Source organism: Leucoraja erinacea, chromosome 8, assembly GCF_028641065.1.
Source record: "Leucoraja erinacea ecotype New England chromosome 8, Leri_hhj_1, whole genome shotgun sequence".
Classification (NCBI taxonomy): Eukaryota; Metazoa; Chordata; class Chondrichthyes; order Rajiformes; family Rajidae; genus Leucoraja; species Leucoraja erinaceus.
This window is the reverse complement of record NC_073384.1, coordinates 2,605,802-2,633,352: the sequence shown is the minus strand read 5'-3', so window position 1 is coordinate 2,633,352 and position 27,551 is coordinate 2,605,802. Positions and strand designations below refer to the sequence as shown.

Below are 27,551 nucleotides of genomic sequence, written 5' to 3'. Positions count from 1 at the left end.
TACCCTCTGTGGCAGAGAGTTCCAGAGATTCACCACTCTCTGTGTGAAAAAAGTACTTCTCATCTCGGTTTTAAAGGATTTCCCCCTTATCCTTAAGCTGTGACCCCTTGTCCTGGACTTCCCCAACATCGGGAACAGTCTTCCTGCATCTAGCCTGTCCAACCCCTTAAGAATTTTGTAAGTTTCTATAAGATCCCCTCTCAATCTTCTAAATTCTAGAGAGTATAAACCAAGTCTATCCAGTCTTTCTTCATAAGACAGTCCTGACATCCCAGGAATCAGTCTGGTGAACCGTCTCTGTACTCCCTCTATGGCAAGAATGTCTTTCCTCAGATTAGGAGACCAAAACTGCACACAGTACTCCAAGTGTGGTTTCACCAAGACCCTGTACAACTGCAGTAGAACCTCGCTGCTCCTATACTCAAATCCTTTTGCAATGAAAGCTAACATACCATTCGCTTTCTTTACTGCCTGCTGCACCTGCATGATGTTTTGGAGATGGTAAAGAAAAATGGATCGCGCATTGCCATTTCTTCTCTGTGTCCTCTTTCTTCAAACATGAGCAAGATAATGTCAGAATTTAGTTTAGTTCAGAGACACAATGTAGAAACAGGCCCATCGGCCCACCGAGTCCGTGCTGAACAGCGATACCCGCACATTAACACAATCCCACACACACTAGGGACAATTCTACATTTTTATCAAACCCAATTAACCCACAAACCTGCATGTCTTTGGAGTGTGGAAGGAAACCGAAGATCTCGGAGAAAACCCACGCAGGTCACGAGGAGAACGTACAAACTCCGTTACAGACAGCGCCCGTGGTCAGGATGGAACCCGGGTGTCTGGCGCTGTGAGGCAGCAACTCTACCGCTGCGCCATCGTGCTACCACAATTGTGCTGTAAAAACATCCACTTCAATAGCTTTGGTTTAACCTCACCTATTTTTCTATGTTTCTAAAAGTCGACAGAAGTTCAGAACTCCTTAATACTTTCAAAATCAGGCTACATTTTGTGCTCAAGTCACGGGAGTCCACAATCTTGTAAAGCAGGGGCACGGGTGCTGACAGACTGACAACATATCTGTCACTAATTAGTGTTACAGCACGGAAACAGGTCCTTCAGCCCACTTGCCCCATCTATGCTGGTCCCACCTGCCTGCCTATGGCACGTATCCAGCTACACCATTCCTATCCATGCACCTGTCCACACCTGAATGACCTCCTCTGGCAGCTCGTTCCATACACCCACCACACTATTGCCCCTCAGGTTCCGATTCAATCTTTCCTCTCTCACCTTAAACCTATGTTGTCTGGTTCTTGATTCTCCTACCCTGTGTAAAAGCAGATTCCCGTTCAACCTGCATGGAGAGGGCCAGTGCAATGAAATATGTCCTCAGCCAACACTGGGGCTGGTTCTGGTGGCCAGCTGGTTAGGATCATGAATGGAAGGGCATCGTGTAGTCTAAAGGAATGGGAACAGATTGATGAGCACAAGCTGATTTGAGGATATCCCTATAATCCCTCTTCTGTAAAGTTGAGGATGATGATGTACTGGATGGAGCTGTTCTCCACATATATGTAGAGTGGTTGTGTGGATTGCTTTGATGTATGGCACAGGAAATATGATGTGCGTTGCACTCCTGAATGAACGTGGTGGTGGGGGCCCCTTACGATGAATTCCCCTGCAGCTGAAAGCATTCCCCTGTATCATTCCCACAACTGGATTGGTAACTAGATGCAGGCATTGCCCTGGAAATCTCTGCTGTTGATTGCTGCATCAAGGTTGCAAGCTTGTGTTACACACACTCATTCACTGTTTTCTGTGTGCTCCAGAGGCTTTGCACCTTTTCAGCTGCCTGGTGACCTTCCAACATCTTGTTTCCAAGGTTATAATATCGTGTGCTGTGGCATGGAGTTAGGGCACTTCTGCCAAAGACAAAATCTTCCCTGGGGAATTCTATGTCCTCCTTCTGCAGGTATGACTGTCTCTCCATCCTTGGTAAAACTCTTGCCTGTGTTGGCCTCTCAGCTGGGCATTTGGTGTGTGGGCAGTCTTACCCCAGTGTTCAGATGTCCTCAGATAAGAATTTAAAAATCTCCCACCCCCCATGGCCTTAAATGTGTTTCCAGTCTGTTTGCACCTTCTGAAATTCTATTGTTTATCTATATAATTAAAAGTCTCATCTTGACCACTTCCTGTTTGCACTGTGCTTTGATTTTAGAAAAAACGCTACCACATATGGTTGTGATTACTCAGAGTCCTCCTCCGCTGCGCAGGCCCCGAGGATTTTTCCCATCGATGAAAAATAAAATACTTATTAGTCTTTAAAAAATGTTGAGATTCTCTCGCCTGCCAATCTCTGCCATGAAGGCCACGCCCCTTCCGGTGGGAGGGGGAGGGACTATAAAACCCGGAAGTGTGGGCGTGGCTCAGTCTGTCTGCAAGATGGCAAGGGAGAGGTCACAACTCTCTGTCTGAGCTGGGAAACTACAGAACACTGTGAGTATGCAATGTACTTGAATAAATTATTTGTTAGCCCTTAATGAAAATGAAATGAGTTGTTTGGCCTGTCCTGTGCTTGAAACTGCAATGGCAATGGAAATGAAGTGAAAATACAATGAGCTGTTTGACTTGAGCCTGCCATGTGCTTGAAACTGTAATGGCAATGGAAATGAAGTGAAAATGCAATCAGCTGTTTGGTGGAATACGAGGTGGAATATTGTGTTGGGAGACCAGCGCTCCCGTGTGAACATGGGACCCAACGGGTCCCACTTAGTCTGGTAGAAATTAATGAAAAATAAACTCCAGGTTTTGTACATGAAACTGCTTTCTGACCCATTTCTTCTAATAAAACACATTGAGGGGTACAAGAACATGGTTCCAAAGGAGGGGAGTTAGAATAAGTAGAAGCAGAGCTGAATGTTTTTGAGGCTGACATTTCAAGACTATTTCTCCAGTTCAGTAGGACAGGAAAGGTTGTTTGATGGTAGTGGCAGAAGTGGCGGCGCTGTTGAACCGCTGCGGATCGCCTGCTGTCCGTCTGTTTTTACTTTTTTTGTTGTTTTTTTTGTCTTGTTTTAGTTAAATTTTAGTTTATTAGGTTGTGTTATGTGTGGAGGGGGGGTGTGAAACATGTTTTTCTGTCTCTTCCTTCGGGGGAAAGCGACTCTTTCTGTCGTATCCCCCCTTCTCTGCCTCCGTCTGCGCTGAGGACTAATGGCGGAGCTGGCGGCCTCCAACTGCGACCGACCTCGAGGCTCAGGAAGCAGAGCCAGCCAGGACATACCAACGCGAGGCTGGCCGAATTCGGAGCTGTGGCGGCGTTCCGGTAGCAGCTGCACGACTCGGGGCTGAGGCGGTGCTCCGGTGGCAGCGACGTGAATCCAGGGCATGGCTGCGGGCCAGTGAACGACATCGTCGGGAGCTCGCAGGTCACAGGTTGGTGACCTGTTTTTACGGAGCTCCCGCGGCAACAGCTGCGTCCGCTGGACTGGAGAGCGGCATCTTCGACCACCGCCTCCGTTGAGCCGCGGGACTGAATTACCATCGCCCGGTGGGGTAACAACATCGGAGGCCTGGATCGCCTCAGCGCAGAGGGAGAATAAGGAGGGAAGAGACAGTGACTTTAAGACTTTTGCCTCCATCACAGTGAGGAGGTGCCTGGTGAACTCACCATGGTGGATGTTAATTTGTGTGTATTGTGTGTTTTGTTATTTATTATTATATGTATGACTGCAGGCAACGACATTTCATTCAGACCGAAATGTCTGAATGACAAATAAAGGAATATAATCTAATCTAAAACAATGTTAAAACACATTGTATCATTGGACTCTTGAACACATTTGGTAGCTTGGAACTAACAGACGTCAGAGTCCAACTGCAGGGAAACAGTCCATTCAGCCCACTATGTCCAAGCCTGTCTTCCAGCAAGTGGCCTGTAGCTTCAATGCTCACAGGGTCTGGACACCTCGCAACTCTGCTTCCACCACTTCATGCCTGCAAAATCTCCCCCACAAACCCCATGTAGATCTCTTACCCCCAACCCTAAATTTAAATCTATATCCTCCAGTTCTAGTCACTGGTTCTAAGGGGGAAAGTTACGTGTAGTCTACCCTATCTAATAATTTCATCATTTTGTACATGTCAATATTAACCTCCTCCGCACCTGGGGAAACAGACCCAGCTTCTCCAATCTCCCCTCAAACATCATCTGGTGAATCTCCTCTGCATCCTCTCCATCTCGTCCACATGCTACAGTGCGGTGCCCAGAGCTGCACCCACAGCCCCAGCTGAACTCTGATGTTTTCCAGTTAATTTGCTAATATGTGTTGTGTAATATTGGGTATGGAGAGTATCATTGTAATAGTCTGCTGCACATCACAGAACACAATTTACCAAATTACAATCAAGATTTACTAAATCTTCTGCTGACCTTTTTGAAGCATAATGTGCAATTTTTGCAACAACTAAAATACAATGTCAATTCCAATTAACACTATGGCGGGAAATTTAAAATCAAACTGCTATCAATCCAAATCATATTACTGGGATCGCATATGAGATGGTGTAAACAAGACTGAATAAAAATCTGTTTTTTTTTCCTTTCAGACATAATAGAGAAATGATCCTTACCCACATCAGTCGTCATTGACAGGGAATCAATCTCATCAGCTTTCTTCTTGGCTACTTCTGCCAGGGCCATTTCACCCTTTTCCAAAGCTACATAATAAATGTCCTTCAAATATGAAAAAAAAATCAATTAATCCCAGATAAATTAAAGTTTCCTGAAGCATCAGGACATATTTTAAAATTGCACTTTTCTAACCTAGTACAAATTTTGAAAATAATGTTCATTAGACAATTATTCTTCAATAATCAACATATTGTCATAGACAGAAAAACAATATGGCACATGTGTGAACTTAGCCACACATCAAGTTCGCTAGTTATTTAGTGTCTGATGAAAAATGTCAACGGCCTAAGAAGCCTCTGCCTGCCAACATTGGACAATTTGGCCACAGCTTGAAAAACTAGAGAGTTATAATAACATTAATTGCAGTTGTTGCTTTATTGTAATATTTACAATTGATATTTCATAATAATAGTGTACCACAAACCAGGCTGTGCCTTGCTGTCAAATCAAAGCCACATTCCTCCAGCAGACCAGGCAGACTTGGGTAACTGAGTCCTTGTACCTTGTACCTTCTGAAGAGTCTATACTGGAAGTTGGACAATTTTATACTGGACAATGTTTTACATTTACCAAGCCAATTAACCTACAAACCTGCACGTCTTTGGAGTGTGGGAGGAAACCGAAGATCTCGGAGATAACTCACACCGGTCACGGGGAGAACGTACAAACTCCGTACAGACAGCGCCCGTAGTCGGGAACGAAACCGGGTTAGTGGCGCTGCGTTCGCTGTCAGGCAGCAACTCTATGCATTTCTATGCACTAATGCATTTCGTTGTCTCTGTACTGTACACTGACAATGACAATTAAATTGAATCTGAATCTGAATCTGAACTCTACCGCTGCGCCATCGTGACTGCCTCACTGCTTGCTTCAAGTTAAAAATATCATATCATTATTCCTGCAGAACCGCACCCTGGCTTGTATTATTCTCCATCACAAACAAACTGCAATTAGCAGAAGTAGGTGCCTTTGATATTCAAGTGGATTGCAAAATGGCAAGAACAACCTCTGGGCTCTGTTACCTGGCAAAAGCCAACAGGTTTCCCACGTCACAATGACACAAGAGTCAGCTGCAGTCGGACCTGTGCACCACCAAACAACAAGCCAGTGAAACTATGGGAGTAGTCTTAAAATTGAGACGTCTAAAAACAAATTGTGTTTTGGGTCATGTTGACTGCCGCTAGCAGTCTGGTTCCTGTGGTGGCTTCACTGGAAGTTATTTACTCTGTAAATGGATCGATTGTAATCATGTATTGTCTTCCCACTGAATGGATAGCAAACAACAAAAGCTTTTCACTGTACCTCGGTACACGTGACAATAAACTGAACTAAAGGTCAGCTTCCACTACATACACACACAATCTAACTTAGTCACAGACCCTCGTCTGATAATTTAATGATGATTCTCTGATTTTGATCAAATTATTCTTTCAAGAGTGAAGTTGTGGTTTATGTAGGAAATCCAGCAACACCTTGCTGATTCTGAGATCAAGTGGCACAAACAATGAACATGCCACTCACATATTTACATCAAATAACTCAGCAACAGGCCAACAGGCCTGCAATTATCCTGGAGCAGTGTGTCTCCCCTTGCCCCACCATCACAGCAGTGTATCTCCCCTTGCCCCACCATCACTAGTGTCTCCCCCTTGCCCCACCATCACTAGTGTCTAGCCCCCCTTGCCCCACTGTCACTACAGTGTCTATCCCTTGCCCCACTGTCACTAGTGTCTCCCCCTTGCCCCACTGTCACTAGTGTCTCCCCCTTGCCCCACCATCACTACAGTGTCTATCCCTTGCCCCACTGTCACTACAGTGCCCCTCCCTGGCCCCACTGTCACCAGTGTCGCCCCTTGCCCTACTGTCACTACAGTGTCTCCCCCTTGCCCCACTGTCACTACAGTGTCTCCCCCTTGCCCCACTGTCACTACAGTGTCTCCCCCTTGCCCCACCATCACTACAGTGTCTCCCCCTTGCCCCACTGTCACTAGTGTCTCCCCCTTGCCCCACTGTCACTAGTGTCTCCCCCTTGCCCCACCGTCACAGCAGTCCTCCCAACTTCCATTCATGGTATCATGATTTTGATATGTATCATCATCATCATCATCATCATCATTGTTGCAAACATCAACGGCCCACGCTGCCTTACAATGCTCTGTACGACAGTGATCGCAACTTCTACTGAAGTGTGGATGGCCTTTGGCTCGCTAGGAGCTCATCCGCCCTTTGACAGGTCTTGATTTTGGTCCCTGCTGGGGGTCCACAGCCCCCTCCTCACCTGGCAAACCAGGTGGGGGAGACAGTTTAGTCGCCGACTATCCGACCATGGAGCAGGTAAGCAGGTAGCGCGGGATTACATGGTACCGTGGTGGGGGGGGGGGGGGGGGGGGGGGGGGGGGGGTGGGGGGGGGGGGGGGGGGGGGGGGGGGGGAACTCCCCCCGACCCGACCTGATTAGTAAGAAACTAATAACGTAGATTTTCTTTGTAGCATTCACAGTCTTTTCTATTTAAGTTGGTGTAAATCCAGCAGAACAGTCTGAAGAAGGGTCTCAACCCGAAATGACATCCAGTCCCTCTCTCCAGAGATGCTGCCTTTCCTGCTGAGTTACTCCAGTTTTTTGTGTCTATCTGCAGTTCCTTCGTACACAGACTTCTACAGACACAGAGGTCAAACAAAACTAAAGTCACACATTCTGAACCTTTCATGTCTACTTAGGGCAATGCTTAAAGTGACAACGCAACGCCCAGTAGCAGATCTCTAGCTGGTCTTTTTATATTAGATGCCAGTTTCCAGAGAAAAAGAAACAATAAACTGAATTAAAATGAAAGAAGTAATAAGCTTTCCAAATGATAATGTGTTCTTGACATTTCATCATTAACATTTTTCCACACAGAGAGTGGTGAATCTCTGGAACTCTCTGGAATAGAAGATAGTTGAGGCCAGTTCATTGGCTATATTTAAGAGGGAGTTAGATGTGGCCCTTGTGGCTAAAGGGATCGGGGGGGTATGGAGAGAAGGCAGATACAGGATACTGAATTGGATGATCAGCCATGATCATATTGAATGACGGTGCAAGCTCGAAGGGCCGAATGGCCTACTCCTGCACCTATTTTCTATGTTTCTATCACGAAGCCAACACAACATGTTTGAGTGTGGGTAACAAAAGAGCTCAATGCTTTGATGAATGAATGCAGAACAACCAACAGGGACTTGATAATATTCTCTTAACCAGTCCGATCTTTGAGATGCACGGGGAAACATAATGACTTTGTAGTATTAATAATCTCTTTTTTTCGAACATTGCGTTAATTCTTTAGAACGTCTTTGCGCTGCCACAGTGGACACTCGCAGAGTTTCCCAACATGTTCTTTTCTTTTCATTCTATTATTTACAATCAAAGCTTTAGCTTGGAAGAAGCAAGCTGTGAGATCTAAGCAAGTACCATCAGCTTTGTCCTTGCAAACTGAGTGTGGCGTTCTGGTGCAAGGTCTCCAGAGACAAGGACCACACGCTGGGCGGCGCAGAAGGCTTTCTGCATAGGTTACGTTTTATTCCTGGAGTTAATTATACGGGAAGAGCAACTAAAGGTTAAATGTCAGAGCCTTTGAGTTTGCACTTTAGCTCTCTTGTTTTAAACATACTGGCAGAAGGTTTGATGATTTGCTCGTGACACATTGAAACCTTTAGCTTCCTAAACCTGCTCCAGAACTGTATTTTATGCAATGTAACTACAGGTACATCTTTAGTGAATGGATTAGAAATAGTATGTATCTTAGACTGAAATGTGACAACTATGTACATCACCAACTAAACAAGGTGATAGTCCAAAATGGTACCTGCAAATACAAAACTGGCCTAAGGTTAAGAAAATATCAATATCAATAGCTCTTAGGTGTGATTTTGGCTAATTTCATAAAGTCTGTGTGGCCAACAGTATGTCTGCTGTACCGCTTGTTTGAAGTTCTGGTTCATACTGATCTGCTTTTGAAACTACAAATATACACAATGATACAGATCTGGAACAGACATGGAAGAGGATGGAAATAACTCACCATGAACAGGTCTCGTGAACAAATATCTACTGCCAATAGAAAAGCCTTCTCAAACCTCTGGTACCTGTCAAAGTATTGTGAACTATTAGAAAGGATTACTGGGAACATTTTTTATCAATATTTACCATAATATAATTAACTACAGGATAGTCAGAACAGAACCAAGGATGCTGCCTGTCCCACTGAGTTACTCCAGCATGTTGTGTCTATCTTTGGTATAACCATATAACAATTACAGCACGGAAACAGGCTCTTCTAGTCCATGCCGAACACGTGTTTAACCCCCAAGCTACAAAGTACACTGTGTGTGAAAGTACAGTTTTGGTCTCCAAATCTGAGGAAGGACATTATTGCCATAGAGGGAGTGCAGAGACAGTTCACCAGACTGATTCCTGGGATGTCAGGACTGTCTTATGAAGAAAGACTGGATAGACTTGGTTTATACTCTCTAGAATTTAGAAGATTGAGAGGGGATCTTATAGAAACTTACAAAATTCTTAAGGGGTTGGACAGGCTAGATGCAGGAAGATTGTTCCCGACGTTAGGGAAGTCCAGGACAAGGGGTCACAGCTTAAGGATAAGGGGGAAATCCTTTAAAACCGAGATGAGAAGAACTTTTTTCACACAGAGTGGTAAATCTCTGGAAACTCTCTGCCACAGAGGGTAGTTGAGGCCAGTTCATTGGCTATATTTAAGAGGGAGTTAGATGTGGCCCTTGTGGCTAAGGGGATCAGGGGGTATGGAGAGAAGGCAGGTACGGGATACTGAGTTGGATAATCAGCCATGATCATATTGAATGGCGGTGCAGGCTTGAAGGGCCGAATGGCCTACTCCTGCACCTAATTTCTATGTTTCTATGTTTCTATGAAAGGCTGCCTCACACCCGGAAGAGCCCGCTTAAGCTTCTGAAATTATATGAAACGACCTGGAACAAAATCATTATTTTTAATTGGATAACAGAATAAAACAAAAGCAGTTATGTGACTGAATTTCTAGGCATTAATAAACCAGCATCTGCAGTTCCTTGTTATTAGAACTACAGAACAGTATCACATTTAATGAAAAGAAAGCTATGTCCTGTGGCATAATAGACAATGGCCACACCAGTGGCTTTTGGCATTGATATGATATGAGTGTCTGTACACAATTTGAACGGGGGAATGTTCTCAATGGGTGGGCGATACATGGTACCTTCTCAGCTGAGGGGGCAGTAAACTAGAAGAGAATAAATTCATTCATACTTTTTGCTGAAACATTGGGGAATGGAAAACATTTTCAAGGGTGGGGTATAAAATTATTAACCCCCAATGAAGTGGAGCACTTCCATAGAAATTATGTGATAAAATTCAAAATGACTGCCAAAAATAAGCAAAGCTATCTGATGAAGCAAAGACAAAGGGTATAATCTAAGTGGAATATTTAGATATTCAGAGACCAAACGCCAAGGAAATGCATCTTGGTGCATGTGATATCAATGACCATGTCCAACTAGTCCAAGCCGGAGCTTCAGTCTCATCTCCAATGCTCAGCAGCACCAACCGCTGGGAGATTCTTTGGAACGCCATTTCCACTAGGATAGACAAGTACACAGCATTGGTTTTTTTGGTTTAAGGTTTTACTTGTCCAGAGCCCACAATGGTACTCACATGCGCTAGTGCAGCTGCTTGCTTTCAACCAAACACATCAGTCGCTAAACAACTTGTGAATAGAACTGGGTTTAACAACAAAGCATTAGAGGGAAACACTAGAGGGAAGATGGGACTAGAATGTTGGGAGTATTCACCAAAGAATGTAGGGAATGGTGGATGATGTTGAAGTTGGCATCTTGTTCAACACAGACCTTGTGGGCCAAAGGGCCTGTTGCTATGCTGTACTGTTTTATGTTTTATCAATACCTAGTGATTGATGAGCATATATTCATAAATCTGTCAAAGTTACATTTCTGGGCAATTGTGTGCTGTCAGGATGTTGATGGGGTGGCAAAGCGATTGACTATCGTGGAGGTGACTGGCATCTCTTAGAAAGATGGCCATTGCCTGATACTGTGCTATGAACATTGTCACGTCACAAAGAGCAAGTGTAGACACATTTCTTTTTGAGAAATTGCAATGTTTTTTTTTGTTTTGTTGTTCCCCCTTCATAAGCAAGTAGCAATAAATGTTAGCTTCTGCAGTGGGGTGATCGGAGTAGCTGAAACCTTCAATAATCAGCATCTCAGAGTACGCTTCAATTACAGGTCAGTTCACAAAGTTGTTTAACCCCCAAGCTACAAAGTACACTGTGTGTGAAAGGCTGCCTCACACCCGGAAGAGCCCGCTTAAGCTTCTGAAATTATATGAAACGACCTGGAACAAAATCATTATTTTTAATTGGATAACAGAATAAAACAAAAGCAGTTATGTGACTGAATTTCTAGGCATTAATATTAGATTCAATAAATTCTACAGTATGAGCCTTAGCGATTGCTAGAATTGGAACAGTTAGTAAGTACACTGCGTATATTGCTGCATGCCGGAGATAAACGGCCTCAGAACAAACTGAAACCCACTGTGTTGACTGCTAAAGGGTGAGGTGAAGACCACACCACAATCTAGTTGGAGCTTGTGACCAGAAAGGCCTCAGGGTCAGCCCAACAATAACGTTCCCAGCTATGCCTGAGAGGCAAATGGCCTGAAAACTGCAGGAGGAAGCAAGCAATAGAAGGCTTTGCTGAAATGCTGAGCTGAAGGAGGGCTCTGCGGAGGACAAACACCTCACTGTTTAGGCAAAACAGCCCATTCTGTGTAAGCATGAAAGATGCACTCAGGTTTGCTTAAACGCTACAATATCAAAGGTTTCAAAGGCCTATTTATTGTCATGTGTACCAATTAAAGTACAGTGAAACTCGATTACCATAATAGTTATGGGAATAAAAAGGTACCCAACTAGTAAGGCAGTGATGTCAATACTCACCTGAGCAGGTGGTGAAAGAAACGTCTTGCGTATCGGCTGATCGGATCCCGGTATTCTAACACAGTCGTGTCAGTCAAAGGTCTTGTAGGCACATAAAATGTTCCAAGAGCTGCTTCAAGGTGTGCTGCAAAATTACCACTACATTTCAGAAAGAAACTTGCAGCAAAACCAGAGAAACTATTGCATTATTTCAAACTTTAATCGTATCCACCCATAATCACAGGATATGTTGAATTGCAAGTTATTCAAATTTATTGACAAATGTAACAAATTTGAATAAGCGTGTAAACTTATTACATTTATCTGTCACACTTGACCAATATAACAATAGACAACAGGTGCAGGAGTAGGCCATTCGGCCCTTCGAGCCAGCACCACCATTCAATATGATCATGGCTGATCATCTAAAATCAGTATCCCGTTCCTGCTTTTTCCCCCATATCCCTTGATTCCTTTAGCCCTAAGAGCTAAATCCAACTCTCTCTTGAAAACATCTTCAGCTGCTTCATCAAAAACCTTCCTAGAACATAGAACTGGACAGCGCAAGAACAAGCACTTTGGACTACAATGTCTGTGCCGAATATGCTGCCAAGGTCAACTATTATCTGCCTGCACATTACACATATTCCTCCATTCCCCACATATCCATGTGCCTAAACAAGTCTCCCAAGATATCCTGCTTGTGATGGATGAGTTGGGCCAAAGGGCTTGTGTTGTGTGTCTTCACCTCCATGAGCTTCCCTGACACTCTGACTTTATCCAAGATCCTCCCAGTTATTTGAAATGAGCTCAAATTCCACTTTCTTCCCTTCTCATCCCCAGCAACTGTCCTGTTGAGCCGATGTAAGGATTTTGTTTGCTTTGAGAATGTCCCTCCCACAAGAACCGAAATCTAGGCTGCTCAATCTCTCTGCATATGAGATACCTGCCATCGGAGGAACCAATTTGGTGAATATCTGGTCACATTTTGAACACAACTGTGGTTTTAGCAGGGGACCGCGGGTCAAAGGAGTTGGAGGAATTGAGTGAAATCCAGGTTAGCCGGGAAGTGGTGTTGGGTAAATTGACAGGGAACATAAAAATTGACTGCAAAGGTTTTAATCGATATGCGAAGAGAAAACGATTAGTTAAAACAAATGTAGGTCCCTTGCAGTCAGAAACAGTTGAATTGATCATGGGGAACAAGGACATGGCAGACCAATTGAATAACTACTTTGGTTCCGTCTTCACTAAGGAAGACATAAATAATCTGCCGGAAATAGCAGGGGACCTGGTGTCAAATGAGATGGAGGAACTGAGTGAAATCCAGGTTAGCCGGGAAGTGGTGTTAGGCAAATTGAATGGATTAAAGGCCGATAAATCCCCAGGGCCAGATAGGCTGCATCCCAGAGTACTTAAGGAAGTAGCTCCAGAAATAGTGGATGCATTAGTAATAATCTTTCAAAACTCTTTAGATTCTGGAGTAGTTCCTGAAGATTGGCGGGTAGCAAACGTAACCCCACTTTTTAAGAAGGGAGGGAGAGAGAAAATGGGGAATTACAGACCAGTTAGTCTAACATCGGTAGTGGGGAAACTGCTAGAGTCAGTTATTAAAGATGGGATAGCAGCACTTTTGGAAAGTGGTGAAATCATTGGACAAAGTCAGCATGGATTTACGAAAGGTAAATCATGTCTGACGAATCTTATAGAATTTTCCGAGGATGTAACTAGTAGCGTGGATAGGGGAGAACCAGTGGATGTGGTGTATCTGGACTTCCAGAAGGCTTTCGACAAGGTCCCACATAAGAGATTAGTATACAAACTTAAAGCACAAGGCATTGGGGGTTCAGTATTGATGTGGATAGAGAACTGGCCGGCAAACAGGAAGCAAAGAGTAGGAGTAAACGGGTCCTTTTCACAATGGCAGGCAGTGACTAGTGGGGTACCCCAAGGCTCAGTACTGGGACCCCAGCTATTTACAATATATATTAATGATCTGGATGAGGGAATTGAAGGCACTATCTCCAAATTTGCGGATGACACTAAGCTGGGGGGCAGTGTTAGCTGTGAGGAGGATGCTAGGAGACTGCAGGGTGACTTGGATAGGCTGGGTGAGTGGGCAAATGTTTGGCAGATGCAGTATAATGTGGATAAATGTGAGGTTATCCATTTTGGTGGCAAAAACGGGAAAGCAGACTATTATCTAAAGGGTGGCCGATTGGGAAAGGGGGAGATGCAGCGAGACCTGGGTGTCATGGTACACCAGTCATTGAAGGTAGGCATGCAGGTGCAGCAGGCAGTAAATAAAGCGAATGGTATGTTAGCTTTCATTGCAAAAGGATTTGAGTATAGGAGCAGAGAGGGGTTCTACTGCAGTTGTACAGGGTCTTGGTGAGACCACACCTGGAGTATTGCGTACAGTTTTGGTCTCCAAATCTGAGGAAGGACATTATTGCCATAGAGGGAGTGCAGAGACGGTTCACCAGACTGATTCCTGGGATGTCAGGACTGTCTTATGAAGAAAGACTGGATAGACTTGGTTTATACTCTCTAGAATTTAGAAGATTGAAGGGGATCTTATAGAAACTTACAAAATTCTTAAGGGGTTGGACAGGCTAGATGCAGAAGATTGTTCCCGATGTTAGGGAAGTCCAGGACAATGTCACAGCTTAAGGATAAAGGGGAAATCCTTTAAAACCGAGATGAGAAGAACTTTTTCACGCAGAGAGTGGTGAATCTCTGGAAACTCTCTGCCACAGAGGGTAGTTGAGGCCAGTTCATTGGCTATATTTAAGAGGGAGTTAGATGTGGCCCTTGTGGCTAAGGGGATCAGGGGGTATGGAGAGAAGGCAGGTACGGGATACTGAGTTGGATGATCAGCCATGATCATATTGAATGGCGGTGCAGGCTCGAAGGGCCGAATGGCCTACTCCTGCACCTAATTTCTATGTTTCTATGTTTAGACTGGTTGTATGTTGAACATATCATTTAGACTGAGGCATCGGCTCCAAGCAGATCAACTGGTGTACTGTTGGAAGTTTTACACCTCACATCAGATTAAATTAAAGCCCATTTATTGGAGGATCTGGTGGTTCAGATGCCAAACCTTCCATGGCCATACTTAACAAAGTAAATAGTATTCAAAAGATAATTGCTGTCAATTATATTTACCAGAGAAGCCAGAAGCTGATCTGTCTGCAATGCATTTTGTTACAGGCTCCAACACAGCCCTTCTAGCCTGCACCCCTCCCCACAGCTAATCCTCTCACTCTCACCCTTGGTCCCATGACACACCCCTGGTCTCAGCATCCACTTTCTGCAGGTCACAGTGGCCACGGCTAATTGCACGGCCATAGCCCGCTTTAGCTCCTTTGTAGCTGTTCAACAACAGGGCTCAAGTCAACTCCTGTTCTGGAAATGCATCCGTTTTAAATATTTTTATCATATGTTTGAATCCCTCCATGTTCATATTCCTCCCTGCTGTTGATTGTAAAATTCTCCAAGAAGTGCTTGGAATATTTGCTATTTCTCAGCTCAAGTCGCATGGCAGAGCACTACAGGAATCAGGTCACTATTACCAAATACACACACACACATCTTATTTTCTGCAGGGAGAAGGCAAACAGCAGAATTGACAGCAGTGTTCTATAAATGATTATTTCATGCATTCTCACATTCTCTCTCTGGTGTGAGTTTCTGCTTAAGGAGATGATCCACAATCGCAATGAGGCAAGTGTAGCACTGTAGGCCTGCAGTGTTCCAATTCATGCCAACCAAGATATTAATAGCCTCCTCGATTTGCTCATGACGGATATATTGGCAGATGAGTTCAGCGGGACCCAGCCGTCCTTTCAATATGGCACCTGTCACATGGAGAAATTCATCGTGGAGCATTTGCAAAACTTCATGTTAAATTGAATAAAAACGGAATTAAATACTACAGGTTCAGGCAAATGTAGCAATAGAGCTTCTTAACAACGAGGTCACTAACAAAACAGGTTAAATTATTTAGAAGTCGATTGATGCTGAGAATTCATTTGATCTTAGTAACAAGGGGTGACTAATCAGCACACTGGATAACCTTGTAACTATGCAGAAGAACAAGACACACTGGTGCATGATTCTCAGTCGTATGCCTCTTGTAACAATGTAAAAATCTGGAACAGTTCAATAGTTACATCTGGAGATTTCTAAAAAAAAAAAAATCAGGGATTGGGAATGGCAAAAAAAGTGGGAGCTGTTGATTGTAGATGTCAATCCTTTGTACCTGGGTGTTTGACCTTTTGTGGGTGGTGTGTTTCCAAATGACTGGCGTGGGAGAATGAAGTGACAGACAACTCATTGCCTAATTGATTTAAGAACAGTGCCCAGGGAAGCAGTCCAATTAAAATTACAAGCAGGCAATTAGCAGCTAAACTATAAATCCTCTCTTCGAGCCTGCTGGCAATGAAAGTAAAATGATTTGCGCTTGCAGAATGAAGTAAAATCTGCACAATTCCGGGAAAGGGGCATAAGACAAAACACTGGGGAGGGCAGAGAAAGCCGTGCACACATCTCCAGGAAGCAGCATGCCTCACAGGTAACCAGGTGACTTATCATTTTGTAATGTGCAGCATCTAGAAACATGAAACAACTGTAATTAAGTGTGTGTTTGAACACCATTCAGCTGTAAACCACAGCCTGTGGCAAAGCGGTGTCAGAAAAATCTGATTTAAAAAGTTATGTTTCTCAAAATGAGTTTAGAGGTAATGAAAAATGGCTGTGCAGGCCTGTGCATCCCATTAATTGGATACAGAAAATTAGTTCCGAGATCACTTTTTCCTTGGCGATTTAAATCATGTAGGCATTACAAAAATCACATCCAAATCTCTTGGGATTCATATGTACAGCGATATACTTCTTTTTGCATACATTTGTCAAACCTGTTTTAAGTATTTAGTTAACAAAGGTACTATTAAAATATTTTCAAAACATTTCACACAGGAGGGACACCCAATTGAATAACAACTCTAGATATATTTGCTCTTTACTATCCTAGCTTGATTTTGTCCCTTGGCACCCAAATTGCAGAAATCATGTTTTACGTTGCGATCTCTACTTTGCAGTTTGGTTGTCAAATCACCGCATACATAGAAACAAGGAACTGCAGATGCTGGTTTACAAAGAAGGACATAAAATGCTGGAGTAACTCAGCGGGTCAGGCAGCATCTGTGGAGAACTTGGACAGGTGATGTTTCGAGTCTGATGAACCTGACCAAAAACATTACCATCCACATTCTCCAGGGATGTTGCCTGACCTGCTGAGTTCCTCCAGCACTTAGTGTCCTAAATCACCACATACCGTGGGGTGGGACATTGCAACCTTCACGTGGTCCGCCATGTTTCGACGAATGCAATCAACCCAGCGTGCACAATCACATAAGATCAAATAGAACAAGTTGTCCTATAACTTTAGGCTGTGCATGCCATATGCAAGGAGAAGAAGAAGACCACATACTGTGGATTTAACTATTGAACTTCCAAACTGATTCATGTTGACATTGTTGTTTACACCCAAAGTCTCATGACTCTATCACAATGAGGTGCCCATTGATTGATATGTATCCACCATAAGCAACACATTATCTAACATTAACACATTAATTAATAAACATATAGCCCACATTAACCTGCTCCAAAATCCCATTCTGCATCCACCCAACTTGATCTAACATGTTGATGCTTTTCTTGCCCAAACAATTCCACTGTTTCATAACACAAGAGTTTGGAGCTGTACTCGTGGAGGGGCAGCACAAGCCTAATGCTGCACATGGACACCTCTGCTGCCAGTGGCTGCAACCTTTCATTTAACATTTTTGCGATATTAACAAAATGTAACATGAATCTTTTCAAAAAACACAAAGTGCTGGAGTAACTCAGCAGTCTGAAGAAGGGAATCGACCCGAGTTACTCCAGCATTTTGTGTCTATATTCAGTTTAAACCAGCATCTGCAGTTCCTTCCTACACAGGTCTCTGGAGGACATGGAGATGTGACATTTTGGGTGGGCACCCTTCCACAGGCTCATTCAGTCTGCAGAAGTGTAAAAACATGGAACTACACAAAGACACGTTTCACAGTGCTGGAGTAACTCAGCGGGTCAGGCTGCATCTGTGGAGAACATGGATAGGTGAAGTTTCACAGAGTGCTGGAGTAACTCAGCGGGTCAGGCAGCATCTGTGGAGAACATGGATAGGTGACGTTTCGAGTTGGTACCCTTCTTCAGAACGGGAATGTCACTTATCCATGGTCTCCAGAGATGCTGCCTGACCTGCTCACTCCAGCACTTTATAAGGTCATAAGTGATAGGAGTAGAATTAGGCCATTCAGCCCATCAAGTCTACTCCGCCATTCAATCATGGCTGATCTATCTCTCCCTCCTAACCCCATTCACCTGCCTTCTCCCCGTAACCCCTGACACCTGTACTAATCAAGAGTCTATCTATCTCTGCCTTAAATATATTGACTGACTTGGCCTGCACAGACTTCTGTGGCAAATAATTCCACAGATTCACCACCTTCTGACTAGAGAAAGGATCATTTCTTGCAGCTGAAGCCAGAAGTGGCGGGCACAAATGCAATGTTAGCAAGGCCCAGGGCTATGACTTGGCAAACCTTACTCTGCTCTAGATTTAGACTTTACAGCAAAGTAAAGTTTGCCAAATCACAGCCCTGGTCCTTGCTAACTAACGTCTGTGTTTGTGTTAGAGGCAAGATTCTACCAATTGCACTTCATTGTGTCTCCATCAATCTTCAAAAGTTTGGAAATTAAAATTCTAATAAACAGCTTTCAAATGCCAAAACATTCTATTATTCCTTTTACGTACATTTTAAGCATAACATTCAACTATATAACCATATAACAATTACAGCACGGAAACAGGCCATCTCGACCCTTCTAGTCTGTGCCGAACACGTATTCTCCCCTAGTCCCATATACCTGCGCTCAGACCATAACCCTCCATTCCTTTCCCGTCTATATAACTATCAAATTTATTTTTAAATGATAGGCACTGAAATGATAACTGAAAATGAACAGTGATCTAAGCACCTGTTCTGTGCAATTGATTAAAGAAATTCCTGATTATGTTGATGTTGCTAATTTGACATTTTACACATTCACTTACTAACCTTTTTCCTCATACAGATCCTAATATCAATTCAAATTAATACCACATTATTTTTACATATTGCAAATGTATTTACTATTACAGGCGACTAATTCAGAAATGCCAATAGATTGGAAGAGGTGAAGGTATTTTGAAGACAATTTTCTTTCAGGAAATATTACAAAGGACAAAAGCATTATTACATTTCCAGTGCTCACCTAATTTCATACAAAGGACTCCAACAGGCCCTTTGTCAAATGTTAGAAAGAGGAGATCATGGACACTGAGGCTGTCAATGTTTGGAGCAGTAACTTGAGGAACTATCCAGTGAATTTGGGCCATTCTGCTTGTTACAGCAAAGTGTTGGCTGAGCTGAAGTTTGGCAACAGGTTTGACATCGTCTGCTAGTAACTGCATCTTCACTGGCGACAACGCCAGGTCGTAACACTGAAGTTCACCTTGACAGCTGCCCACTATAATCATCGCACCATCAGGATGCCATTCCAACATAGAGGGCCTAAGATCAGCTTGAGCCAGTAATGTCACCCTGCGATACGCATCATATAAAACTAATGAGGAATCCTCACAGCCGAGAACAAGCTTGTCTTCTGTCATATTGCTGCTGCAGCAAGTGGCTTTGGAGCTCAGTGGGATGCTAATGACTGCCACACGCTGGAACTTATTCCCAGCACACTCGTAGATGCAGCTGTCTGCCATTGGTTCTTTGTCCGGACTGACGAGGCATTCTACCGTATGGACCTGGTTTGGTTGATTCATGCTAAAACCAGCATACAGTGGATCCCCTTCTGTGCGTATGAAGCTTAACATCTGAAAATGAAACAGTGTACAAATTAAATAAAGCAAATCATTAATATCACGGTTAAATAGTTGCTACGCTAGTCCCACTTACACTTTCAAACTGACTGGAAAAACTAACGACTACTTCAGTTTCTAAAGCAAAGCACAAGATTTTAAAATATTTAGGTGTCAGAACAATGGTGAGACAGGTGGGCCACTTCATTTCCTGCCCATCCTGAAGGGAAACCTCTTGTCATGTATAAAATGTGTTGCTTGTGAGAATCCTGCCCCTGACATTACCAAGAGGGAAAGTCATTGATGTTTAGTAGGCATTAAAAAAAAAACCTGCTGCAACTGCTGTAATAGTCAGAAATGGGAGCAGCTTAGATGGGGCATGTTGGTCGGCACGGTGGAGGAGTTGGGCTGAAGGACCCGTTTCTGTGCTGTATGTCTCTAACTGTGCCTAGTTGCAGAGCATAAGTGGAAGGGGGTGTGTTGGCATGGCAGTGATGGGGTTGTGGTTTATAGCCAGCAAGAACTAGATATTCCCTGAACTGAGATCATGTTGGTTCATTGGTGTCCAGAGAGCCATTTTCCAGACAGGTTTAAGTTTGGTGATGCCAGTTAAAAAAGCCAATTCTTCAGCCTTTTAAATGAATTGATTTTATTCATTCATAGATGTGATTTCCATGCCACAGGCAAGGCCAGGGTTTATTCCCCATCACTAATGCTTGGGACAATGGGAGCCAAGAGTGAATGACATTGTTGGATCTGACGTCATGTGCAGGGCAACAGAGGAAAGAATGGCAAATGTTGTTGAACTAGCTAGGATAGACGACCATCCAGTGGTTTAATTGTTACTTAAACAAGCTTTTTATTCAATTCAAAATGTATTTTGTTACTTGAATTTGTATTCCCCAGCTGCCATGCTGAAAATGGAACTCGTTGCCCTGGACCAATGACGTGTACTTCAGTATCATAACAATATACCACACATGCCTGACATCAGGGCTGGAAATACTCAATGCCTCGAGACGACACTCACCTCCACACCATCTAGGATCGCATCGTGCAAAAGAAAAAAAATGAAAACCTCAGTAGGCACAAAAGCCCACCGATCATTCTCACTTTGCCCCAGTTACATGACCTCCCACATCATCCCATGCTCATATTTCAAGCAAGATTCAAGTGCAATGTGAAGTTCATGTTGCATTGATTAAACCAAATAGCATAGGTGCACAGAGTTAACATTATAGACACTGTCCCAAAATAACAAACCAATTCCATTTGATGGAGATGTACATAAATTGGAAAATACACAAATCACTTGATACGGTGCAGTATTGCAATGAATGGCATCACTGAAGACTGACAAAAACACTTGCTAAAAGGGGGAAGAGAGAGAATAAGTGTGCATGTCAGATATTTGGATTTAGACGAAAGTGCTGGAGAAACTCAGCGGGTGCAGCAGCATCTATGGAGTGAAGGAAATAGGCAACGTTTCGGGCCGCAACCCTTCTTGTCTAGGAAGTTTGTTCATGTCTAGGAAGGTTCCATAACTCAATAACAGGTGCTCGTAATCTGTAAACGTCCTGAAGTGGAATTTAATTGTTAATCCTCTTTGCAAAGAGACAGTGTATACTTACTGCCCATGGATACTGCTCACAATGAAATAGGTTCCTTCTGCTGGGGTGACAAAAAGGTTCTCCAATGCCGAAATAGACGCACAGATGGGATAGGTTCAAGCTGACAATGACATTTACCACATAAGGAACCATGACCCTTTGCTGCTTTCTGTTTAGTTTAGATGTACAGCCGGTTTGGCCTACTGAGAACGCTGACTGGCGATCACGCTGGCTACTAGCACTATCCTACAGACTAGGGACACTTTACAGAAGCCAATTAAACCAACACACCTACAGTCTGTGGGAGGAAACCAGAGCAGCCAGTGAAATGCCACGCGGTCATGGGGAGACAGCACCCGTAGTCAGGATCTCTGGCTCTGTGAGGCAGCAACTCTACCGCTGTGCCACCGTGCCGCCCTGATGATGGAATTGCTCACGTTTTACCAAGGTCAGTTACTCTTCTCACCCGTGGCATCCAGGTCTTTGGTCCATATTTGGATTGTCCATGAGGACATCTGGAACGGACGTTGTGGCGATAATCAAACTGAGCATAAATCAGGAGGCTGTCCGTAATACCTGGCAGCACGTTGCTGAAGATTGAGAATAAATGGATTGAGTGGCAGATAATTGGATGGAATTAGTCCTGCTCCTTGTGAACAGGTCATACTTTGTGAACAGAAAGGAGGGCAAAGGTCAGATTTAGGCGGGATCAGGCATATCTGTTGATGAATACAGGAAATGTACTCAATTCACTGGATGTATTCAAGAGTTAGATTTAGCTCTTAGGGCTAACGGAATCAAGGGATGTGGGGGAAAAAACAGTAACGGGGCATTTAGCCCTTCGGTCCTGGATGATCAGCCATGATCGTATTGAAAGTCGTTGCTGGCTCGAAGGGCTAAATGGCCGACTCCTGCACCTACTTTCTATGTTGCTATGTTTCTGTTTCATGCGCAGGTGATATGTTGTATGGTTGGATTAATGCCAATGTTACTCTGCATTGGTATATTTCTGTAACAGGTGCCAAGATACATAGAACAAAAGTGCAAGAGCTGTAACAGGGTGGATACAAAGTTCAAGATTTTATCCTTAGCTTAGGAGAGGTTTATTCAAGAATCTGATTACAATGGCGAAGAAGCTATTATGAATCTGGCAACTTTTGTATCTTCTGCCCAATAGTTTTGTGATCATCCTTACTACTGACTAGTTATAATTCCAGATTATAAACTGAATATAAAAAAAACATGACGGGTGCCAAGGTGGATCTGAATGAATCGAGTCACGAGGTCATTAGACTAGGCCTGGATTTAAGTCTGTAATTTAAGCTGCATCACCACTCTACCTGAATATGCAGTGGACCATCTGTAAGCTCCTTTCTGCAGCTGCTATTGCAAAGATAAGAACAGAAGAACTGACACAAGACATCCCAGAATTAGCTGTAACTGAAACGGAGCATATCAAACTATCCTACACAAATGCCAATGTTGTGGGAAACTGGATAGCAAACGTATCCTGTGATTTCAAAATGCTTTTCTCGATCAGCGTGTTGGGGAACCAACAAGAGCTACAAGTGATTTGATCCAACGCTGCGTACTGATAAAGGATTAACTGATAATGCAACAGTTAAAGGGGCTTCAGAGAACAGCGCTCATAACATGAGAACATTTTATAAAAGACATACTGACAAAACAACAAACAAACTGCTGGTGGCACAGCGGTGGTAGAGCTGCTGCCTCACAGCGCCAGAGTCCCGGCTTTGATCCTGACTACGGGCGCTGTCTTTGCGCAGTTTGTACGTTCTCCCCGTGACCTGCGTGGGTTTTCTCTGGATGCTCAGGTTTCCTCCCACATTCCAAAGATGTGGAGGTTTATAGGTTAATTGGAGAGTGGTGAATCTGTGGAACTCTCTGCCACAGAAGGTAGTTGAGGCTACAGTTCATTGGCTATATTTAAGAGGGAGTTAGATGTGGCCCTTGTGGCTAAAGGGATCAGGGGGTATGGAGAGAAGGCAGGTACAGGATACTGAGTTGGATGATCAGCCATGATCATATTGAATGGCGGTGCAGGCTCGAAGGGTCGAATGGCCTACTCCTGCACCTATTTTCTATGTTTCTATGAAAGCTAGGGCATAGGAAATAGGTAACGTTTCGGGCCGAACCCCTTCGGGATTCGGCCCGAAACGTTGCCTATTTCCTTCGCTCCATAGCTACTGCTGCACTACTGAGTTGGATGATCAGCCATGATCATATTGAATGGCGGTGCAGGCTCGAAGGGACGAATGGACTGCTCCTGCACCTATTTTCTATATTTCTATGTTTCTAATTAGCTTCTGTAAATTGTCCCTGCTGTGTAGGACAGAACTAGTGTAAAGGTGATTGTTGGTCGGCACAGACTCTGTGGGAAGCAGCCTGTTCTCTAAAGTGAGCAGTATCTGCGGAGGCATAATTGGTGCTTCAGCTTGAGACCCGGCATCAAGACTGAGATGCCAGTATATAGAGATAAGAGGGACGGATGAGGTAGGGGCTGACAAGTGATAGGTGGATCCAGGTGAGGAGGGGTTGCTGGGCAGAGGGGTGGAGATGATGACAGAGGTGATTAGTGGAGACAGCAAAGGGCTGCAGACCATGAAAGGATGAGAGAAAGGAGAGATGCTGCGCAGATGGAAACATTGGGAGTGGACAGGGCACCGAGGATGTTTGAGGTTGTAACTGGCAGAAAGATCAAGGTAAACCCATTGATGTGATGTATTAGGGCTTTCTGCAGGCCTGTGACAAGGTGCCACTGGTTTGTTTAAATTAACGAGTCAGCAATTCAGAAGGGAGACGAGGATCTATTTCTTCACCCAGAAGCTAATGAAAGTCTCCATCAACAAGGCTGTGGAGGCTGCCTCACTGCATTCAACCCAAAGATCAATAGATTCCCTGACATTGAAGGGAAATGACGAATATGGGTTAGTACAGGAAAACGGTTCTGAGATTAAAGATCAGGCACAATCTTACTGAGTGGCTGTAGAGACATAATGGGCAGGTAGCACACTCCTGCTTCTACGCGTGATTCCATCCAACAGTCGTTAATTCCATCCAAACAGCCTCCATTGATGAACTGTACACTGCAAGGGCCAAGAAGCGAGCGGGCAAGATCATCTCTGACCCCCTCTCACCCTGGCCACAAACTCTTTGAATCACTTCCCTCTGGAAGGCAACTCCGGGCTGTCAAAGCCGCCACAGCCAGACATAAAAACAGTTTTTATCCACGAGTAGTTGCTCTACTCAACAACCAAAAATCTGTAGCCTCCCTTTGATCTGGTATTTTGTTGGTTCACATGCTTGATCAATGGTGTTTTATCATTAATGTTTTACTATTATTAATGTTTAGTGTTTTCTGTGTCATTCGTATTTGTCACTGTATGTCATGTTGTTACTTGTGGGCAGAGCACCAAGGCAAATTCCTTGTATGTGAATACTTGGCCAATAAACTTACTTACTTAATCGTTTCTCACTCAAAGTAAAACAAACCTTTGCGATATTTATTTCTGATTCAAACAAATATCACAGATGATGCCAGACAACTTGGAGATGACCAAGTTGCAGGCAGTTACCTTCAAATCCACATCTGAATTGATCCCTTGCAATTAAAACTTGACAATATTTTAGACAATGCAAGATCTTCATCTCCCAATTGGAATGTGAAGGTTCCAATTGAGAAATATTGATTCTACAGCAGATGGATGGAATTCATGGCCTTTGGGAATCCAACTATATGGAGCTGTCTCTCTGTGAACTGAATGCAGTCAGAGGCACCTCGGACATGATATTCGGTACACCTTTAGTACACCCAACCATTTACCTTTGGCTGCGAAGCCTTCAATTGTTACCAGAACTGTTCCCCAAGTATCTATTCTTGGTCTAATATTTTTCATCAAGAAGTTGAACCTCAGAAACATTATTGAAGTGCACAGCATTGGGTTTCATTTGTGTGCAAATGATATTGAACTTTACCTCCTCAGCATTTATCTTAAACCTTTCAGGACCTCGGAATTATCAAAGGTAGACACAAAAAGCTGGAGTAATTCAGCGGAACAGGCTGGCATCTCTGGAGAGAAGGAATGGGTGACGTTTCAGGTCGAAGCCCTTCTGACTGAATGATCAATCTGTGTGTAGGACCACTCCAGACTGCATCAACAGAGTGAAATAATGACTTTGATCAAAGTTACTCACTTCAAACCCTGCTATGAAGTAAATCTGCTCCTTCATCATCGATTCCACCTCTCTCACTTTCAACTGAAACTAAATGAATTGTTCCCAGTTTGATGTCACGTGCAATAGCCAGTGAGCTTTGTATCCAACACTTCCGCAGTGTCCCTGACTGCAATGTTACTTCAGTCTCCCAGCTGCACAGATCGTCACTCATGCCTTCTACTCCAGGCTGCACCACTCCAGTGCGCTCCTGGGTGGCTTTCCTTGTGCAACTCTCCTAAACTGGAGGCCATTCAAAATGTCACACTTTGAGACTTGTAAAGAATTCCCTTCACCCTTGAAACTTCAAACATTCACCTCAATGGATTTTGTTCTCCAACTATTTGATTCAACTGTAGACACAAAATGCTGGAGTAACTCAGCGGGAAAGGCAGCATCTCTGGATAGAAGGAATGGGAAGGAATGGATAGAAGAAACTGTTCTGAAATGCCAACATCTGACCAAACTGTCATCTTAGGGAACCGAAAGATACATCACCAATCCGCCCAGTTTTCCATTCCCTTGAGGTGCTCACTGGACAAACACCGAGCTCCTTATACCCACCCTCTCTCAATACAAGTGTCACACCCATGCCAGCTCCTTCAACCACCAGCTGAGGTAGCACATTCAACAAACACACACTTCTCCTACTCCAACTCTGGCTGTATTGCCTCAGTTTAGAAACTCCAAGTATCGAAAGAATCTTTTTTAACATTCCCGAGAAATGGCATCAGGTGCCTAGAATGTACCGTACGACAGCAACGGCTGAGACATCACCGACACAGATTCACAAGGTGCCGGTCCATCAACCGACAGTGCTTTGACTCTCTGGAAAAACTGCCTGGTTAGAATGGCAAAAGTGGAAACATAGTGTAAATGTGACAGCTAGTACATGAATTGATGTATTAGCTGTCAGCCTCAGCCTCCGTTGCACTCATCAGATGGGAATGATTACAATTTCCTTCTGTACTTAGTAATACACGCAGCGGAGTGACGTGGGGATGCAAACCAGTGAACTAGTTCCTGCAGTGTTAAATGATGTCCAATATTCAGCTAGAGCATACCAGAAATTGGTGGGAAAAAGGAGCACATTAAGGGGGTTTGTTCAAAGGGAGTTAGAAACATGGAAACATAGAAAGATATGTGCAGGAGTTGGCCATTCGGCCCTTTGAGCCAGCAGCGGCCTCTGCAGTCTGTCCGCGTTTTATTATTTTCTGTCTGTGTTTTAATGTAGTTTTTGTTATTTTTTGTTGGGGTGTGTGTGTGGGGTGGTGGGGGTGGGGGGGGAAACGTTTTAAATCTCTCCCTGCACTGGAGACCCGACCTTTTTCTCGTCGGGTTTCCGTTGTCGTTGGGGCCGCAACGAGGAGCGGCCTCCAACAGGAAGAAGCCGGGGACTCTGGTGCTACTCACCGTCGCCGTCGCGGGGCTGGCCGAGTCCGGAGCGGTTGGAGCGGTGGAGGAGCGCTGCTGCTGCTGCTGCCGATGCCGCTGCTGAGTCGGGGGCTGCTGCTGCGGGTCTGCGGACAGCGGCTCCGGGAGCCCGCGGATCCCTGGAGAGAGACCGCTTTTCGGGGCTCCTGCAACGGCGAATTCTCCCGCCCGAGTTGCGGGGTCCAAGAGCTCCTGGAGCGGGGCCTCACTACACCGCCCCGCGCGGCTGGAACGGCCGCGGGACTTTGCGAGCGCACACCGGGGGCTCCAACACCAAGACCCGGTGTGCGACCTCGCACCACCCGGCGTGGCTTCAATGGCCGCGGGACAATCGCCATCGCCAGCCGGGGGCTTTGACTTTGACTCTGACATCGGGGGGGGGGGGGGGGAGAGTGCAGTGGAGAGATAAGTTTTTTTTGGCCTTCCATCACAGCTATGTGATGGATGTTTATGTAAAATGTAATTATGTTGTGTCTGGGTCTATTTGTGTGTAATGTATGGCTGCAGAAACGGCATTTCGTTTGGACCTCTAGGGGTCCAAATGACAATTAAATTGACTCTTGACTCTTGACCGCCATTCAATATGATCATGGCTAATCATCTAAAATCAGTACCTCGTTCCTGCTTTTT

General features: G+C 44.3%; 2 protein-coding genes across 5 annotated transcripts in view; one reads left to right on the top strand and one right to left on the bottom strand.

The window, feature by feature from the left end:
* Positions 1-27,551, top strand: part of mdh1ab (malate dehydrogenase 1Ab, NAD (soluble)) — a 259,183-nt gene that overhangs the window by 145,368 nt on the left and 86,264 nt on the right. The window lies entirely within an intron of this gene.
* Positions 1-27,551, bottom strand: part of wdpcp (WD repeat containing planar cell polarity effector) — a 136,533-nt gene that overhangs the window by 38,236 nt on the left and 70,746 nt on the right. For all 4 annotated transcript variants that reach the window (XM_055638873.1, XM_055638872.1, XM_055638876.1 and 1 more), the window contains 5 exons: positions 19,050-19,659; positions 15,359-15,547; positions 11,706-11,829; positions 8,754-8,817; positions 4,639-4,741 (listed from right to left, as the gene is read on the bottom strand). In XM_055638873.1, the coding sequence (XP_055494848.1) occupies positions 4,639-4,741; positions 8,754-8,817; positions 11,706-11,829; positions 15,359-15,547; positions 19,050-19,659 (1,090 nt within the window). The remainder of the gene's footprint in view (positions 1-4,638; positions 4,742-8,753; positions 8,818-11,705; positions 11,830-15,358; positions 15,548-19,049; positions 19,660-27,551) is intronic.